This window comes from Carex rostrata, chromosome 13 (genome assembly GCF_964058835.1).
Source record: "Carex rostrata chromosome 13, lpCarRost1.2, whole genome shotgun sequence".
In the NCBI taxonomy this organism is placed as follows: Eukaryota; Viridiplantae; Streptophyta; class Magnoliopsida; order Poales; family Cyperaceae; genus Carex; species Carex rostrata.
This window is the reverse complement of record NC_135930.1, coordinates 4691522-4711498: the sequence shown is the minus strand read 5'-3', so window position 1 is coordinate 4711498 and position 19977 is coordinate 4691522. Positions and strand designations below refer to the sequence as shown.

The window sequence follows — 19977 nt, the reverse complement described above, 5'->3', positions numbered from 1 at the left end:
TTTAATTTCTTTATTTTGATGAAATTTTACGTTGATGGTTATATATAGTTGTTGAATTGTTACATTATCAATAAATGTTTTTCTTAATTAAATAACGGTGGAAGTTTCCATGTAAAATTTTATTTGCTGAATAATATTGGTTTAATTTGCTAGCTAGAGATTTTAACATTTAAAATTATATTGTTGAAATTTGTATGACTGATGCTATGCATCAACAGAAGCCACCACATTCATTATATTTGCGAATCATATTGTTGTGTTTGGTCTTGTTCTTACAAAAGATAACATAAAGGGGGTTTCATGAGCTGTTTTGGCTCTTGGACTATTAGGTTTGATTCAAATGATTTTATAAATTTCTTTTTCTATGGTTCTGAAAATTAGAAGCGGAATTGGAATAGATTATTTGATTGTGGAATCGGAATCAGACTTCAACTAAATCAGGTCGGAAACTTAGACTTATTTGACAGGATCTTATTTTTATAACAAAATGGAAAAAGTGATAACAAATTAAATTGTCAAAAAGTTTGTATAGGCGCACTAGAAATTTTTCCTAATTTTAATTGTATAAACAGGTTTAATATTAGAAGGCTAGCTAGATTAAAAAAAAAGTACATGTAATTTTATTTTGTGAGAATTAAATACTATTAATTCATGTAAAATTAGAAATTTTAAAGAACTGAAATAAAAAAAATTCAATTAATTATAGTGGGACTCATAAAATTAAGAGTGAATTATATATATAGATGTACATTGAATTTGAGTTATCTTCTTTGAACAATTAATAGTTAACAATTATCTTATTATACAATATTTCATTATACATTTTACCCACAATACAAAATCTTCGATCCATCTAGATAGAGTCAGGAAACAATATCTAATGTAACAAAACAGTCCAATAATAATGACATTACTCCTAACTCATCAGTTGCCTATACTCAAGCTTATCAACTACATCAATCACATATAAAATTTGTTGACTTAATTTTTCATAATTTTCATTACAAAATTATACGTGTATACTTGATAGCCACTGCCAAGGTTTTTTTTTTTTAAAAAAAAGCCCTCATATAAATTATCGAAATAATTAATTTTATCCACATTAAGATGTCATATTTTGCCCCATAACAATTATATACTTAAATTTTTTTTTTGAAATGCTTGGAATATACTTTAAAAAATATAGTGTACTAATTACCATCTAAGTTTAGTTGTAAAATTATTGATTTGACCCTGATTGTTGCATACAAGGCAATGCGTATACGTACACAAAATTTTTCCCCAACAATTAGTTTCACAATGGGAAATGAGAACACTCATTCAGAGAATGATCATTTAGTAATTGGCTAAAGATTATAAACATAGTTTTAAATTACAAAAAGGTGAATTCCACACATTTTGATATATAATTTTAAATATATAAACAGGTTTAATATTAGAAGGCTAGCTAGATAAAAGGTGCCATGTAATTGTATTTTGTGAGAATTAAATAATATTAGTTAATGTAAAATTAGAAATTTTAAAGAACAGAAATAAAAAATTAAATTAATTACAGTGGAACTCATAAAAGAGTGAATTCTATATAAAAGTACATTGAATTTGAGTTATCTTCTTTGAACAACTAATAGTTAACAATTCTTTTGTTGTACAATATTTCATTCTACATTTTACCCACTATACAAAATCTTTGATTCATCTATTAGATAGAGTCAGGAAACAATCTCTAATGTAACAAAACAGTCCAATAATAATAATGACATCACTCCTAACCAGTGTTTTAAATAGCTAGCTATAGCAGCGCTATAGCTTTTTCAGACCATAAACATTAAGCTATGAGATAAAAGTGCGCTAACTCAGCTACGACCGCTATAGCTATAATAGCTGACCGCAATTACCGCCATACGCGATCCGCTATAGCTACCACTATGCTACATGGATTTTTTTTTGTAATTTTTATGGACTTCTATATTTCTATTCTTATTTCTAATGCTACATGGTTTTCTACGATAAGTATATTAAACCATACTATGTGTTTCTATTTTTATTTGTGATTTATTCTATCATTCTATATCGAGAAATATTCAAATATTAATTCTTCATTTTGATTGCTCTTCGAATAATATTTATTTGTAAAATTATTATTGTTCGTTTCAATTGAAAGCTGATTTTGATTGTTATTATAATATATAAAATGTTTAAATATGTATATTGACTTCATTTACCATATAAAATTAATTATTGTTTGTCTATTATAATATGTAATACTATGAAGTATGAACTATTAAATAATGTTACGTTTTTGCTAGATCTTTTTTCCCTTCTTATTTGCGTAATTGATAGAAAGTATAAACTTAGATTAGTTGTCATTTTGTTGTTACATCAATTCTCTAATATTGATTATGTTGATAATTAGTAGAAATATAGAATATAAAATTTGAAAGGGAAAATCGCTATACATGATAGCTTCCGCTATAGCTATGCTATTCGCAATAGTTTTTTTTTATTTTATCTTCCCGCTATACCGCTATAATCATTATTTAGAATCTTGCTCCTAACTCATGAGTTTCCTATACTCAAGCTTATCAATTAACTACATCAAGCACATATAAATATTACGTTTTTATTGATATACATAGTACTTGATTAAACGCTGAAAATGATATGTGACATTAATATATGTAATTTTTTTTTGTGAATAAATATTTGATTAGGTCAAATCACCTAACTATTTAATATCCACGAGAATTCTTCCATCCGGATTTCAGAGAGGCCGGTTCACACTTATGTAATATTGAAGTTTATAATTTCTACCACGAAAACGTACCACGTGTTGAGAAAATATGAAAGCTATTTATTAAGTTATGCAAAATTTTATAATTACTTGGTATAACAATCATATCATCTATGTCAATAAATTAATTCTCAACTAGCTAATTTAGGATTTTACTGGCTTACAACACAAAATTAAAAATTAGTATAACAACCATTTTATCTCTGTGCATTAATTTTCTTACAACTAGCTAGGTATCCTAAAATAGTATAAGAACCATTTCATCTCTGTGTGCATTAAAATTCTTACAACTAGATAAATTACGATTTTACTGCTTACAACGCCAAACTAAAGAATAGTATAACAATTAACCATTCCACCTCTGCCCACTACAGTATCTTCTTAATTGAGGGAACAATATTAAATATAATCATTACATATAAAGACAATGACATGAAAAATAAAAAAAATGATTGAAATAAGAAGCAAAATTTGACTTTAATATGGCATATAAGGAAGGAAATAATCATCTCGTGATTCAATAGAACACGTCACGTCATGTCATGTGCGACAATCAGTGTGATGTAACTCATATGTTATATGACATGATTATTCTCAGCTGAAAATAGTAGAAACACCACGCCATGTAATCTTCCTTGACAGGTCAATGTAGGGTTAAATTAGTCATTCCCTTTCAAATTATATTTCATATATATAAAATAATTGAAGTTATTGCTAACAGTTTTGTAATAGTCATTCTCATTCAAATTAATTTCATCTATAGGTTTTCAAGAGTAAAATCAATTTTATGTAACTGCATTTAATATATACAACGGGTAGCTAGATAGTTTTTCAAGTGCGTACTGTTGCAATATTTACCAAAAGACACATATTATTTCTTTTGTGATATAATAAAAATGCTTTTCTTGACAACGAAAATTTGATTTAATTAGGAAGCTGATATGAGTACCCGCGCTACAATATCAACACCTAAACTGTCATAACTGTTTGTGGGGACCAAACTGCCATAACTGCACTCAGATCTGTAACTTTTATTAATATTAATAGTCAAATCTTGAAGTATGTAGTCCAAAGAACACAAGTATTTATATCTACATAGTAAACAATGTAAATGATAAATTAATTATTTTTAAATAATCATACCCACACTTTTTTTTGAAATTTCTGACGTCGTACTCGCACCTAAACTGTCATAACTGCTTGTGGGGACTGCAACTGTTCCAGATCTGTAACTTTATTTGAAAATATTAATAGTCAAATCTTGAAGTATATAGTTCAAAGAACACAAGTAAACAATGTAAATGATAAATTAATTATTTTTAAATAATCGTACCCGCACCTTTTTTTGAAATTTCTGACGTCGTACCCGCACCTAAATTGTCATAATTGCTTGCGGGGACTGCAATCGTTCCAGATCTATAACTTTTTTTTTTAATATTAATAGTCAACTCTTGAAGTATATAGTTCAAAGAACACAAGTATTTATATCTATATAATAAACAATGTTGTAATTTTTACATAACTATTTGTGGGGACCTAAACTGCCATAATATTGTAATTAGATCCCTCCTCTTTTTACATATGACACTGAAAGTATTAATATCTAAGTACTGAAAGTATTTATATCTATGCACTGAAGTATTTATTTTTATGATGTCAACTATTTTTGTTAGAGAAATGTTGACGCGGAATTAGTGCCGAGGCTTTGAAAGGGTACTGTTGGGATTTTAGAATAATAATTAGTTGATACTATATAATATCTTTTTAGAATAATATATAATTAGTGGACACAATATAATTAGTGGGGACCATAATACATTATTCCTCTAAATGTAGTTACTGTAACGCGAATACTGTAGCGCGGGTACAGAAATGATTATTCATTTAATTATGGCCAAGTGGGATAACTACAGTATTTTCTTGTGGGAACAACAAATCCAATTAAATGATCATACACAGAAAAGGACATAACAAATTTAAATTGTTCTTTCTTTGGAACTCATCTTTCTTAACAAATTTAAACTATCAAGCTTTCCGACCGTTCTTTTAACCTTGCACGAATCTTAAAGTTAACCCCAACATCTACAATAGACATCGGATTAAGTAAATCTAGCTTGTAAAATTGTGAGTCTCACTGTCGAATACCCAAAACTATACTTATCCGTATCATGTAGCTAATTTAGCTCACATTATGTGGCATGTGAACTCCCTCGTGTACGTGCCGAGAGGGAAATAATTGAGCTAAATTTTCTAATAATGGTTGCGATAGTTGGCACATGCCAACTTGACTTAAAAAGGATGAATTATACTATGCATATTGTAGACAAATAAATGCTGTACTGGCAAAAACCATATGATGGCAACTGGCAAGCGGTCACATGGCGTGACTAGTACGTCTTTTGTCGACCAAATATGACAGGACACATCACGAAACAACATGTGATATATCAATTTAATAATTTATTTTATCCGCAAGGATAAAACTGACTATTGTTTAGAGTAAGTTAGACAAAAAATATTAGTATCGAAAATATTATTATTTTATCAACAGAAGAATCTACGAGTATACTGATTTAAAAAAAAAAAAATTATCTTCCCAAATAAAACAAATTCTTGTTGCACGTGTAGGTATGCATGATACTCACATATGTATAGTCAATTAATTGATTTTTTAAAACCAAATTAGGATGCGTGACTGCCTGAGTAGAGGAAATGAGACTGCGGGTGCAGGCGTGCGGCTCGTTGGGGTGTGAAAAAAGAAAAATATTAATTCCCTTTCTTTACAGTATCTTTGTTGTCTGCAGATTATTCCGTGTGACGAGTTTGTTTGGTTCATGATTTATTATTCGCTATGTACATGTCTGTAAGCGTAAAGTATGAAAACATAGAACTATGGTAAATCAACTTAAATATTTTTTTTTTTTTCTCTCAATCGATCATATTGTAAATTCAAACAACAATTTTTCCATACTTCTAAGTATTTTTTTCCTGTAAATCAGCTTATATACACTCGGAAAAAATCGTGAGTGTGTCACTTCATGTAAAAAATATTAGTCTAGTCGATCTTATCACGTCAAGTAACTTGATCAACTCATAATATATTAGCCATGTGATATAAGTTTTTTACATGACAAGATCATCGATCAGGTTAAACTAACTACACTTTCTTCTTGTGGCAACTATAAATTCAATCCCCAGATACATAGCTCTCACAAAACTCATCAGCTCTAACATTATGGCACCACCAACAAATGATAGATGCCCCATTCAAGCCAACAGTCTTCCGAAAAGTTTTGAGGAATTTGATGAGAGAAAAACAGGTGTGAAAGGCCTCATCGACTCCGGCATAAGCAAGATTCCCGAACTTTTTGTTCATCATCGTAAAGTCTCCTTAGAGGCTGCTCCCGGCCTCCAAGTCCCTATCATAGACCTTGAATCAATCGACAAAGATGAAGCTTCCTATAAACGGATTGTTCAAGAGGTACCAACGACACTAATAATTAATAGTAATAAATGATCCTATATATCACTTGTGTGTACTGTTGTGTCAGCTGCCGTATATTTGGTACTGACTATTGTGGCCTGGGGCACACTGTAACATTGCTCTAACAGGTACACCAAGCTTCAGTTTCATGGGGAGTTTTCCAGGTGGTGAATCATGGGATACTGAAAGATGAGTTAGACAATGTCATCAAAAAAATAAAAGAGTTTAATGAGGGAAATCAGGAGGTGAAAAAGAAGCTCTACAGCCGCGATAGATCAAATAAAGTGAGGTTCCTCTCCAACCTATTACAGTCCGGTGCAGCCATTTGGCGCGACACGCTTGTTTGTTCCTTTGAGGGATCGCTGGATCCTACTGAAATACCGGTGGAATGTAGGTAAAAACTTCTTACTATCCAAGAGAAATGTATACGTATACCAATTTGAATCATGCGTATCCTTCTTTTCTTTTTGTTTTTCTAATTCTAGTTATGTTTTGGGTACATAATTAACAAATTAGTATTTCAACCCCAGCGACAAAAAGAAAAAAATCTTGAGGTGACAAGTACAAATATGTAACAGGATATCTACAAGAATCGGAGAGTATCTGTGAATGTAAAAGTATTCAATAAGCTTGGTCACATCGGTAATAGTACTACTCTTGGAAATAGCAATTTTTATCGACTTATTCGGAAAAAACAGTTATTTTTTACCTTCGCAGATACTCACAGGTTCTTGTAGTATATGCTATTTTCTTAAAAATGGTACAACAAGTATAGCTAACAGTTTATTATAACTCTACATGAGATATGGCATCATTTGATTCATGAAATACATATATATATCTGTAGTAATATCAAGTTGAGATTCTATCAACCATCGAGATCATCGGATTTTTTTTTTTTTTTTAAGGGAAGCAATTATGAAGTACAAAGAAAGGATATCTCGAGTCGTAGATATATTGTACGAGTTGTTATCAGTGGCATTAGGCTTGCCTCCAGACTGCATGAAAAGCATGGACTATGCAAACACACAAATTTTTTCACACTACTATCCCGCTTGTCCACAGCCGGAGCTCACAATGGGTCTTCACATGCACACCGACATATCCTTCATCACGGTGCTCCTCCAGGATGATATCGGTGGCCTTCAAGCAGTTCATGATGGCTATTTGGTTGATGTCACGCCCATTCCCGGGGCATTGGTTGTCAATATTGGTGATCTTCTTCAGGTACATATATATGATCATAATTATCTTCTCTAAATTAAGTTGGTACAAAATTATGCATATATCTTGTAGATTTACAAATAAAGTAGGCTTCGTAATTATTTTTCAACATCTGAATTCAATTTTCAGTATAATAATTGGGGAGGGGGATTATGTCCGAAGCCATTTGGACTATATCACCGTCCAAAGTATTTTTTATCCATCTGATTAATATTACTGTTTTGACTATTTGAGTTTGTAAATGGTCCCCGAAACTTATAAGGAATTAAATTTTATTCCTTAATTATTTACTATGTAAACCAAACACACAAAAATAGAAAATAGAAACATTTCAGTGCTATACTACTATCTCCCCACTTGTTATACGTGCATGAAGCCATGAGAACAAAACAAAGAAAGAGATGAAGATCACAAATGTCTATACTCTTTTTGAAGAAATGAAGAAAATTAACTTTGAGCTTCACAAAAGTTTCAACGAATCTTCAAAACTATGCACTCCAATTTTATTCAAACAAAGAATTTTAACAGTTTCTTTATATAACATGATTTAGAAAAAAAATAAGAGCTACTCCAATTTTATTCAAACAAAGAATTTTAATAGTTTCTTTTTATAACATGATTTAGAAAAAAAGAAAATATTTAAGAGCTAATTATATTTTGGGCAATTCAAAATTTTTTGATCTTTCTGATTGAAGAGTGTGGTTTTTTTTTTTCCCCTCGGGAGTAGAAATTTTATCTCCTTTGAAAAAGATATATAAAAGACTAATAATGATTTAAATGTTCTTTTGAATTTGGTTAAGAAAACAACAAAACTGAGGGGAGAAGATTATTATGAAAAGTTATAAAATGTTTTTGGAAAGAAATAATGGAGATCTCTGTTTGCTTAGGTACTGGATTCAGTAGCTATATGTATTTAATGTATTTCCATTTTTAATTTGAACAACTTTAATACGATTTGATGAGATCAGAAATGAAAATATATAGTATCACACGGTGAAGTAGCTATTCTGGATAAGTTATTTGGACATGTTATATATAGTAAGAGGAGGGTTCAAATGCATCCAAATTTTTGTGCACCCAAATGCACTCTATCTTTCAAATTATTTTTCTCCGTTTTCAAAGTCCAAATAGTCAATCCGAAGAGTTAGATGCAATCTATAAATTAAGATGTGCATGGAGACCAAATTTTACATTTTTTAGAATTTTTTTACTATTTATTAAACCACTTTGAAAATTGCTGATCCAACGGTCCAGAAAATGTAAAATCAGCGATTTTCAAAATGGCTTAATAAATAGTAAAAAAATTCCAAAAAATGTAAAATTTAGTCTCCAAGCACATCTTAATATATAGATGGCATCTAGCGGTTCGGATTGACTATTTGGACTTTGAAAACGGAGAAAAATGATTTGAAAGATAGAGTGCATTTGGGTGCACAAAAATTTGGGTGCACAAAAATTTGGGTGCATTTGAACCCTCCTCATATAGTAATTTATATGACCTCCCCAAATCAAAGTACAAATTAAATACCAAGTGGTTATTGGATAAATTAGATCTTTTTTAATTAATAAAATATTTTTTGTGTTTTGCTTAATTAGTGTTATAGCAATGAGAAGTTCAAGAGCGCTGAGCACCATGTATTAGCAAGCAAAAGAGGACCCAGGATCTCAGTTGCAACTTTTGTTGCTCCAGTTTCCGATTTGGAGAAACCTTTTGGGCCTTCGAAATTGCTAGTATCTGATGAGAATCCTCCACTGTACAAGGAGTTTCTTATTTCTGATTATAACAAGACCCACCACTCAAAGAAACCCAATACTACCGCTTTAAGCTATTACAAAATTTGACTTTAATTAATTTTATTATGTCGTTATATTTAAAATATTTTTAATATATGTGACAATCAACGTGATATTTATTTATAAAAATAATAAACTCCTAAATATGTAGTTTACAATTTGTATATATTGGCCATGTTGAAGTACTTAAAATTAGTGCAACTGATGTCCATCATTTCTAGTTGCATCAAAATACATGGTCAATATTATGTTGATTGTCATATATAGTTTTCGAATTATTAGATTATCAATAAGTGTTTTTGTTAATTAAATAAGTACTGTGGAAGTTTATCCTGTAAAATTAGATATGCTGAATAATATTGGTTTTGCTAGAGATTTATTTCTGATCAATGGTTTAGTATTTGTGTATGACTGATGCTAATGCATCAACAGAAGCCATGCATCTACATTCTATTCACGAATCATGTTGTGTTTAGTATCGGTCTCACAAAATAGATCAGATTAATTTGAAGGTGGTTTCAGCTCTTCACATTTATATTTCAAGTAGATCTCAACACAATAATCCTAGAGGTGCTTTCATGTAGATATATGCATCACTAATTTAATTAAGACACAACATATTTGGAGATTAATACTTGTATCAAAATTTGTTGTGAGTTAGCATTTCAAAGCTTCAATAACGATATAAATGGAAAGTATGAATATGGCTCGACGTGGAGAGATCAGAGCCGTTTATTTGACCGCTACGAAATAAATTAAACTGTTTGGCAAACCAACCTATTTTTCTCCAAATTCTCCTCCAAGATCTTTAAAATCACATGAAACATTTAAGAAACATCAAACGTCAAACTGAAAAAGAAAAGGAATCCAGGCCGATTCCTTTGCTGATTCTACGCTTTTTGTCCGGATCGATTTGCCACAGATGTTGATGTACAACGACGAAATCACCTACGGGTTTCAAATCAAAAAAAAAAAAAAAAAAAAAAAAACAACAACGATGAAATGTATGAGATGTTGACAATTGTTAATATATTAGCCTACTAGGTCTGCGAGGCTGCAAAGCCTCTATTTGTTTATTTATATTCATATTTATTTATTTTTTAAGAAAAATTTATAGTGTACATATATAAACTTTTAAAATAATCAATATCTTCATTAAATTAAAACACTGTAATTAATTAACATTTTATTTAACTATTTTAAAATTTAAATTGACCATGGTTTGTGATAGAGGAAGTCATGAACTCGAATATGGATAGAGAAATCCTAAATTACAAGGTACAAATTTTGAAGACTTGATCTTTATTTTTATTTTTTTTTTAAATTAAGATTACCGAATCTCTCCTCTATATTATGCACCTTAAATTACTTTGGATGACAGAAAGTCATGTGGCTGGGATTTATCCAACAGAATTCGGATTTGAATCTAGACCATCTAAACAAATAATCTGCCTTCTTTTGATTAAATACACTATTTTTCTGTGTAGAAGTCTAAATTTAGTGAAACTTATACCCGCCACACGTATCGTCACATAATTGTTTTCGCTGATCCGTTAAAAATAATTTCTCCCAGCGAGCCGTCCCCTCCCCGACCCTTTCTTCCCAAAAAAAAACCTAATCGGATAAAAGGTGAGAGAGAGAGAGAGATGGAGAGATTTGTAAATTTTTTCGCCGGAGATCAGAGGCACCTCTCCCAGTCCCCCTCCCCGATCGATTTGTTTTTCAACCAATGCCCCCACCCCGACCTCTCCAATTCTCACTACCAAACCCTAGGTTTTGCCCCGACCTAGGGTTTTACATCTCTGTATCGATACCAGTAGCGAGAAGTAGAGCGAAAGGGAAGAAACACAATATGAGGTAGAAGCGTGATGGCATCACGCGGCCTCTTCGGGTGGTCGCCGCCTCAAGTGCAGCCTCGGACACCGATGTCAGAAGTGTCAGAACCACCGGAATCGCCTTCGCCCTATCTCGCCCCTATGGAGTACGGGAGCACCGCTGCCCCGGCTTCTCCTTCAACCCCTTAACGCACAAAAGGCGATCGACCACCGGTCCCCGCACCTGGATCTGCATCGACGCTGCTATAGGTGCCTCATCCATGGAGATAACCAAGGTACGTGTTATATTTTGTTCTCTTATTTTTATATTTTGAGAACTTGAATTTTCCAAAAAAATTTTTTTTTTTGCTTTTTGTGCTGAATCCTCAATACAATTATGGAACAACATTTCACTCGAGTTGCCTCTGATATTGAGGATCTGTATGAGTCAGTGTCAAGATCTTAGGGCGTGGGACCCACTGGTAAAGCTCTCGAGGATGAACATGCATCTGCTGGGGTCCCATATGTTAACAATTGAATCTGTTTTCATCATTTATATGTTCATTTCTAACCATCAATAGCTTCTGTATATATAATTGTAGCATGAATTTAAATTTATTGAGAATTAAGAGTTAGAGTTGAGCCATTGAATTTGAAATTTTGTGAAACTAGCTTTGAATTAATGGTTAGGATTAAAATAATACTATTGCATTGCTTGTCGGGGTGTCTTACTGTGACTGTCAAAAGGAGCAATAATTTGAAATTCTCCTTGACTTACTTTCAAGCTATGCCGGTATTAACTACATGTTATACGTGTCACTACCGGCACGTCACTACCGCATACCATCGTCATAATTAAGTTCATTTTTTCTTTCAGATACTTTCCATGAAGGCAAAAGGAGGGGTGACTTTTATAATTTGTTAGATTGAATCAAAACTCTTTATTTGTTTAGAGGATTTGGTTGCTTTTCATTATGCTGGCTTTATGCATTAATAAATTTAATTTTTTTATATGAGAATACTTTTGTGGTGTTTTCAGAAATGCCGGGAAAATATTTATTCTCATGTGTTAAAACTTTTAGTGGTATTTCAGAAGCGCCGGGCATCTGCGTTTGTCTCTTCACATTCTTATACTCAATAGTTTTGGTGGATCTGTCTGGACGAATTTAACCTCTTCTCATACTCTACTAGGTGCTTTGTACTTGTCAATTAGGAAAGCCACCCCTTACTTAGGCCTAGGGCAGGTCAAGAAAGGGATTCGACCATGGATTCATCGTCCCATCTAAGGCTTTCCTTCTCAGATGGGGCGGCCTAAGGACTGGTACTTTAATAGACAGGTTTCAAGTAAGGCGAGTAAGAGAAGGTTAGAGAGAAGCGTTGCTTTGACATGAAAAAAGAGGACTACTTTACTATGAATGGTAACATATGAATTGAAATGTTTGTGGTGTGTCCACTAAAACATGAAGTCGCTACTGAAATTGAACTTAAATGATGTAAATATAGAAAATTTAGGTAAATTTAGTGTTGTTCTTGTATCCAATATTCATTTAAACTGTGTTTATAAAATAGACCTTGGTTTTTAGACTGGTAAGAACTTGCTTGTACATAGACTGGTAAGAAACAATTCAACAGTGGAGTGCACCTGGTCAGTAGTGTCAGATATTGAATGCCATTTTTATAATTTTATTACTTATAAATTTTGAATCATTGTAACAACAAAGGACATAGTGCTTGCTGGCGTAAAATCAGTGATACTACATGACGAGGGGAAGTGGAGGTGTGGGACCTATCTGCTAAGTTGCCAAAGGTGCCATTGTGGAGTTGCAGAGTTGCATCCAGAGGTAATCTTTGTCATTTGTGAAAATAAGTTAAATTTCTTGAGACATAAAAATGCATGCTTGTACAGGTGCTCTGTTGTACCAGAATCTGTACAAGTAAAGAACTAGATAATACATGGCTAAAACCATCCAAATACCATAATTTACATTTTCTATAATCATTTTTCTATAAGCAAGAAGTCAAAGGGCATCTAACCTGGCATCAGATTTGAGTTTAAACAATTTATTATGCATTGGGAAGTTTTTAATTGCCATTGAGATATGGTTTAAAGTGTTATTTTTTTTATTTGATAGGATACTGCTAGAGGCGTAATTAGTGTAGAAAAGCAACAGATATAGTAGTCATTAATTTTCTTTTTAATTGTTTATGATTACTTAATCTGTGTTTTGTTCGTACAAACTAGATTGACCGGCCACTCTTATCACTCACGGCTTTGCTTGGGTTAGACTTGAATTGTCTAATTTTGCTTTTGTTTATTTTTACTGGAATTTTTTGATAAATCAATCGAGTAATTGAATTATATCAATTGTTTCTTTGATCCTTTTACATTTTTAATTTAACAAATGAATTATTATTTATTCTATTCAATTTGTATTGAACAATAGTGCAAAGGGCTTTTCAAGAACTTGCTATTAATGTATTTCACTTGAAATTAGTAAACATGTAGATAATAAATTCTTCATTTGTAGTTTGCCGAGTAAAGCAACACAGTAACATACATGCCATCCACCTGCTCGCAATTTAATGTGATATACCAGCTTTATTTGTGCTAGACTAACCTTCTACTGGTAAATGAGTAAATTTTCCTTGATCTTAGGTTTACATTTTAATTTTTTTTTTATTTGGCTTTAGTACAAAAAATAAACAGAAGAGTCACAGTGTGTTGGGATTTGGCATCTTACCACTATTCTTTTTTCAAATATTGTTTCTATTTGTAATATTGTTTAGGGAGTTGGTGTATTTGATTTATGGGAGGAGTTTTTTCCCCAAAGAAGCTTAGAGCAGTGCTTCTTGGTGTAGAGAAAGAAAGGAAAGAAGAAGAAGAAGAATAAATCCAATCCAAATTCACATTAAAATCAGAAATTGGTTACAGGAGTAAGCTCTCTTCCACACCACGTTAAAATTAGAAATCGATCCAGATTAATTATTCCTTCCTAAGGGCTACAACTATGTAAATTCTTCCTTCCTAAGGGCTTCTATGTAAATTGTAAATTTGGGGGTGAGTGTATTAGGTTTTCTGGTACAAAGGGTCCCTGATACAACTGCAAAGGGCTTACATGTAAATATTCCTTCCAAAAGGGCTTCCATGTAAATTGATTAATTATTTATAAATTGTTTTATCTTATAGTTAAGGTAAAGAGCAAGAAATCCTACATCAATTCGTACATTTCTTATTTATGGCTTGTTTTATTTTAAAAAGTTAGCAGTAGGCAGTATCAAAACCATGTTATAGGATTTAATAATGGCTTGTTTCAATTTGAATTGAAGGTTAGAGCAAGGGATTCAACAGCATATTATAGTTGCAACGACCATTTTGTGGTGGTTGACAAGAATGTTGACTATGGTCAGTGGATCTGTCTCTACTAAAAAATACAATTTGACCCAGTTGGATTTGAGAAATCGGGCAGGCTCTCCTGTTGCAAATTGACCTTTATTTTGTCAGGTAGGTTTCATATTATCATTCTCACTTCTTACTTTTTTTACCGGTAACCATAATAGAGGTACTTGAACTTTTAATTTCTACCACAAATAATTTTAATCTATCTTAAGTTTATCAACATGAGAGTGGTTTATCTTTATTTCCTTTACTATTCATGAGTGGTTTATCTTTATTTCCTTGACAGTGGTATGCTTGTACATTGTCTCTCCCACCATCCGTACCTTGGGCCTCATCGTGGATTGCTGGTGTCGTATGGGTCGAGCAGATCTTCCATTTTGTGTGCTTGGTTAGTCCTCGAGAGAAGGATGTTGTGTTGATACCATCATGTTCGGCTCGCTGATCAAGGGGCTCTGTGCATTGAAGCAGATTGGGCTTGCTGGTAAGGTGTTTGCTAAAATGATATTGATCAAAACTTTCTCAAATAGTGTATTGTATTATGATAAAGAAGTGTAATTAAGTTTTCATAACATTTATATCGGGTCTGTCTAAATTGCTGCTGGCAGCATTTCAGCAGAGGTGCTGCCGGGGCTATATTTAGCCGTGTGATGTCCAAACAACAAATCCAAACCGTTAGATGTTTAATCTATATTATAATCTACTTGGAGACCAAATTTTACATTTTTTGGAATTTTTTTACTATATATTAAGCTGGTTTGAAAACCGCTGATTTCAGTAAATTTCTGCAGTATTGAAATTAGCGGTTTTCAAACCAGGTTAATATATAGTAAAAAAATTCAAAAAAATGTAAAATTTGGTCTCCAAGTAGATTATAATATAGATTAAAATCTAATGGTTTGGATTTATTGTTTGGACATTACAAAATAAAAAAAAACAGCGGTAGCACTGCCGGCAGCAAATTAGCCACAGCCCATTTATATCCTTGATATTATTAGGGAAAAAAAAATTAGTGTTAGTGTTTACAGATCCATGGCAAGCAAAGAACTTGAATTATCAAATAATAGCAATATAAATTAATTGGTGAATGATATATATACCTATAACGCCTATGTTTGGTTGTAGTATTAATAAAAAATAAGAGGGTAACTCACAATGGTTATTTATAAAATTTCCCATGAACTTAAATATACTTTTTGTACTATTTAATGATAATGCCAAGGAGAATTAATTTCATATTATTGAAATTTTAAATCACTTGATATATGTTAAATACACATCAAATTTCATTTGAATTAAACTGGCATAGAATATTTTAAAAACTATCAGATCTTGAAATAGTCTGATAGCAGAAACCAATATATACATTTATCATGCATCAAGATATGGTAAAACATGTTTTGAAAATTTGTATAATTTCTTATAATATGTCTTCGTTGCAACGCACGGGCACGATACTAGTATATATATATATATATATATACCGACCAATATATTTTAAATGAAAGTGTCCCTAATTTTCCTCATTAATTGAGCAGCTCTCAAAACGAAAGATGATTTGTGTTTCCTTTAGATGCAATACACCCGGGCACTGCACGGAAAGGACAATTTTGCAAAATCGATGACCGACAGAAGACTGAAATTTTTAAATACATCATACTTCAAAAAAGATAAATCAAATAACTAGGTTTTCTGAAAAATTCGAATTTTGATACGGCCGTATCGTCTAAAGACGGCCACTTTTCTGCGGGCAGCATCTAGAGGATGTGGCCCATTTTTTTTTTTTTTTTTTTTTTTTTTTTTTTCCTTCTTATGTGGTAGTTCAATCTGAACGAAAAAAAAAGGTGGCCACATCTTCTAAGTACGGCTCGCAAAAAGGTGGCCGCACCTTAGAAATGTGGCCGTGTCAAAATTCAAATTTATCAAAAATTATGATGATTTGGTTTATCTTAAAAGTATGGTATATTTAAAAATTTCGGGACAGAAAAAGGGTGGAGCGTTATGACCATGCCCATGGTTGCAGCCTTTTAATTAATGTATAGTAGAATATGATTTAATGACTGTTTAGTTTTGGCCTTTGGACTGTTGCATTTGATTCAAATGATTTTCTAAATTCATTTTTTATAGCTCTAAAAATTAGAATCAGAATCGATCAGTTGATAGTGGAATCAGATTGAGTAAATCGGTAGAATTAACTCAGAAATTCGGATTTTTTAATTTAACGGAATCTTATATTTTGTATAAAAAATAGGAAAAAAAAGGCTAATAAATTAAATTGTCACCAAAATAATGTTAAGACAAGATTAATGTAAAAAAATATATTATTTTTATGGAGGATGTATTAAAACAAACAAAATATAGTGCATAAATAAAATTTTGGAATCATTGAAATAGATGCAAATGAAGATAAAACAATATATATATTGGTGATACTAAACTATTTTGTACAATCACAAAATCATTAGACAACATCATTGAATTGTTTTACATCCTAGTCAAAGAATTAAATTACATATATTTTGTGCAGCATAGACAGTCCCTTGTCTATTTAATATATAACTTGTATGGACATAGTTCATAATTAAAGAATCAACTTATATTCTCCAAGCAAAACAATGCACCACTCGTACACCATATCTATTCAGTATTTAATCAACTTAATTATTTTCTATTCAGCAGTCTTTCTATTCTTTTTTCTCTTCTTTTTTAATATTTTCTTTAGATAAAAAAAAAAAAATCTTTTTAGAAAGATCTTGACATTACCCTTATTTTTTGAAAGCATGATCTTGACATTACCCTTTTTAGAAAAATATTTTTGAAAGCATGAGTCAACAATAAATTATTTATTTCTTGAAAGAAGATTTTAAAGAATGTGTGTACGTAGTGTAGTATTTTGAGAGGATCACATGGGATGGAAAAAAAAAGTGTGCTGCCAGTTGTTTGTTTTCCTTTTTTTTTCCTCTTCTTTTTTGTGATTTTACTAATGTAAAAGTAATACGTAGATTGAACCAAAGTTATTAATTACTTTTATATAGCATAAATTGAGTCTACACTATTTATACAAGCATATTATGGTAGAAATAATTAAAGTAGGGTTTTGCTGCGGATCGACATCTAATCATCAATTATAAATTTTCTTATTTCTTTCATAAGTCTTTAATTTTAATTCTAGCTAGGATCGGGGTATATCTTGGCTAAGCTTCTTATATAAGTTATATCTTATTCGTATGAACGAATAAATTTACTTATTGAAAAACTTCATTTTTTTTCCTTCTTTTACAATTATTCCAGTTTTTCTTATAAACACAAAATTTTCCATTACTCTAATAAATGCCTTAATTAGGATTACAATATATTATCCTATAAATATAACACACAAAACTTAAAATACAACATGACACCTTTTACATAAAATTTGGATGCAACGTACAAGTCGCACTAAAATAAAGTGAATGGCCCATGACAGCCCAACAAGTAGTCCAAATCTCCATTTATGCACAACACAGTTAACTAGTATCATACCCGTGCGTTGCAACGGGGACATATTATAAGAAAAAAAATATATCAATGAAAATAATAATTATCCAAAAATTAAGACACGTGTTAATAGAAAATTTATATGATTATGTATTTTTAATTAACTTTGATCGTGATCTCTGATAACAATTTGATGATTCTTTATTTTTAGGTAACAATGATATCAAATAATAGCTTGATTCGAATCTAATATAAAATATCGTACAACAATTCAATATCGACATATAATATGTTCTCAAAAAACATAAATAAAAAGTGTTATCATGTGTATGTATAGGATATATACACACACATATTATAAGAGAAATATATATCACACACATTGATATATTATATACTGGAAATATATTCTAAATTGCCCACAACAATATGTATAGAAACTAAGAAAGAGAAATAAGAAAATAAAAAAATAAAAAAATTTCCATTGTGATCCGTATAGAAACGAAGAAGAAATAAGGACACAAAGAAATAAGAAAATGGAAAGTGGAGTCTTCTCAATTGAAGAGGGAAAAAATATGAAAACAAATAAATAAGGAAACAGAGAATTATATCGCTAAATTTTAGAGTATGTTCAATTTTAATTGTAACGTGTCGTGTGGCAGCACATGTGGTGAGTATGTTTTTAACTAAATTTAGACTTCTATACATGTACATAAAACAGATGCATTTAATCAAAAGAAGACAAATTATGTAATTGGAGAGCTGAGATCAAATCCGAAGTTTCATCTTTCAATCGTAGCCGTTGGCGGATCGGACACCCAACGTGCTTAATAATAGAATGGAGATAACGGTCAAGTATTGCACACCCAACCGTTGTAACGTTTAGCCGTTAACAGCTTTGATGTATTGTCATAATGGCTAGATATGGCGACAGCCATCAGATAGGAGAAGCTGACACATATCTAAAGTTTTACTGATTTTTTGCTTGGTTGCATGTTAAAACTATGGTTTTGTTGTGTGTGATGACTGATGAATACTAGCTTGTACCATTTATGCGAATTGTGTTTACCATTTCACCACGGCAGTGTATTTTGAATTCTAATTCAATTTATGAGATGTTGTCAAGATAAAAAAATTCTATTCGGACTCGAAGCTCTATATGTTTGGTATTGCAAAGAGTAGCATTTCTATCAAGTTGAGTTTTATTTTGTATTTCTATATAGTGAAAAGGTTTAAAAAAAAAAAAGATGTTAAGTTTTTTCACATTCTGGTATCGAGTTATTTTTCTACATGACTCTAATTAATTTCTCCTGTTTTCTCATTTTTTTTTTTTTTGATTTGGTTGAGTGATTTGTGCATAGGAGGGAGAAAATATTTTTTTTAGCACAAATTGGATGCCAACAGTAAGATTTTTTTTTTTTTCGAATTTTTAAAAATGAAGGGCACGTTTGGAATTTTTTTTGTAGGATATTAATAAAAATTTCGGTCGCATTTTTCTACATGAAAAAGTAATCTTCGTTGCGATATCAAATATTTTTTCTCATGAAAAAAAAACTTTTCCATTAATTGCTTAATTAGAAAAAGGGAAGTTCTTTTAACCCAAATTAAAGGGAATTTGGATCACCTCCTGTACTGTGCGTATAATTATCAAATTAAAATCTAAACCGTTCTTTAACTCTGACACGGATCTCAAAATAAACCCTCTATATTATAATAAGGAAGCAGCTAACAGTCCCCCCAACTCCAGTCCTCCAAAAATTCTCAGATATTTTCAACTAATTCTGTAAACATCAATACTAAATCCTGTAAACATCAATACTAAATCCTGTAAACTAATTCAACAAATCCTGTCAACATAAAAACGCGTGAAAACTGTTAAAAACACGTGACAGCTGTTGAAAACGTGTGACAGCTGTTGGGGACCACCTTTTATGAACATACACATAGTATCTTGTAAACATACACATATTATTATGTGAACATACACATATTATCCTGT

General features: G+C 31.3%; 1 protein-coding gene and 1 long non-coding RNA gene across 8 annotated transcripts; both read left to right on the top strand.

The window, feature by feature from the left end:
• Window positions 1-5961: 5961 nt before the first annotated feature.
• On the top strand, window positions 5962-9451 carry LOC144564278 (1-aminocyclopropane-1-carboxylate oxidase homolog 1-like). The gene is made up of 4 exons (XM_078313865.1): window positions 5962-6272; window positions 6404-6669; window positions 7184-7502; window positions 9096-9451. Exons 1-4 carry the CDS (start codon window positions 6027-6029, stop codon window positions 9339-9341), a joined length of 1077 nt encoding a protein of 358 aa, XP_078169991.1. The 5' UTR covers window positions 5962-6026; the 3' UTR covers window positions 9342-9451.
• A 1441-nt stretch (window positions 9452-10892) lies between these two features.
• Window positions 10893-16127, top strand: LOC144563826 (uncharacterized). 7 transcript variants are annotated; one of them, XR_013514482.1, is made up of 6 exons: window positions 10893-11403; window positions 11985-12948; window positions 13636-14041; window positions 14435-14609; window positions 14791-14985; window positions 16040-16127. It is a non-coding gene; the product is annotated as an uncharacterized LOC144563826 (long non-coding RNA). The 7 variants fall into 7 exon arrangements; XR_013514486.1 differs by lacking the exon at window positions 16040-16127 and having other exon boundaries at window positions 11985-12525; window positions 12829-12948; window positions 14791-15632; XR_013514484.1 differs by lacking the exon at window positions 16040-16127 and having other exon boundaries at window positions 13636-13734; window positions 13895-14041; window positions 14791-15632.
• Window positions 16128-19977: the final 3850 nt, after the last annotated feature.

What these genes read in the sequence shown, in the direction of transcription:
- LOC144564278 (XM_078313865.1), top strand. Translation starts at nt 6,027, where the DNA reads ATGGCACCACCAACAAATGATAGATGCCCCATTCAAGCCAACAGTCTT. An exon ending in ATAAACGGATTGTTCAAGAG is followed by an intron (nt 6,273 to 6,403) that starts GTACCAACGACA and finishes TTGCTCTAACAG; the next exon opens with GTACACCAAGCTTCAGTTTC. An exon ending in GAAATACCGGTGGAATGTAG is followed by an intron (nt 6,670 to 7,183) that starts GTAAAAACTTCT and finishes TTTTTTTTTAAG; the next exon opens with GGAAGCAATTATGAAGTACA.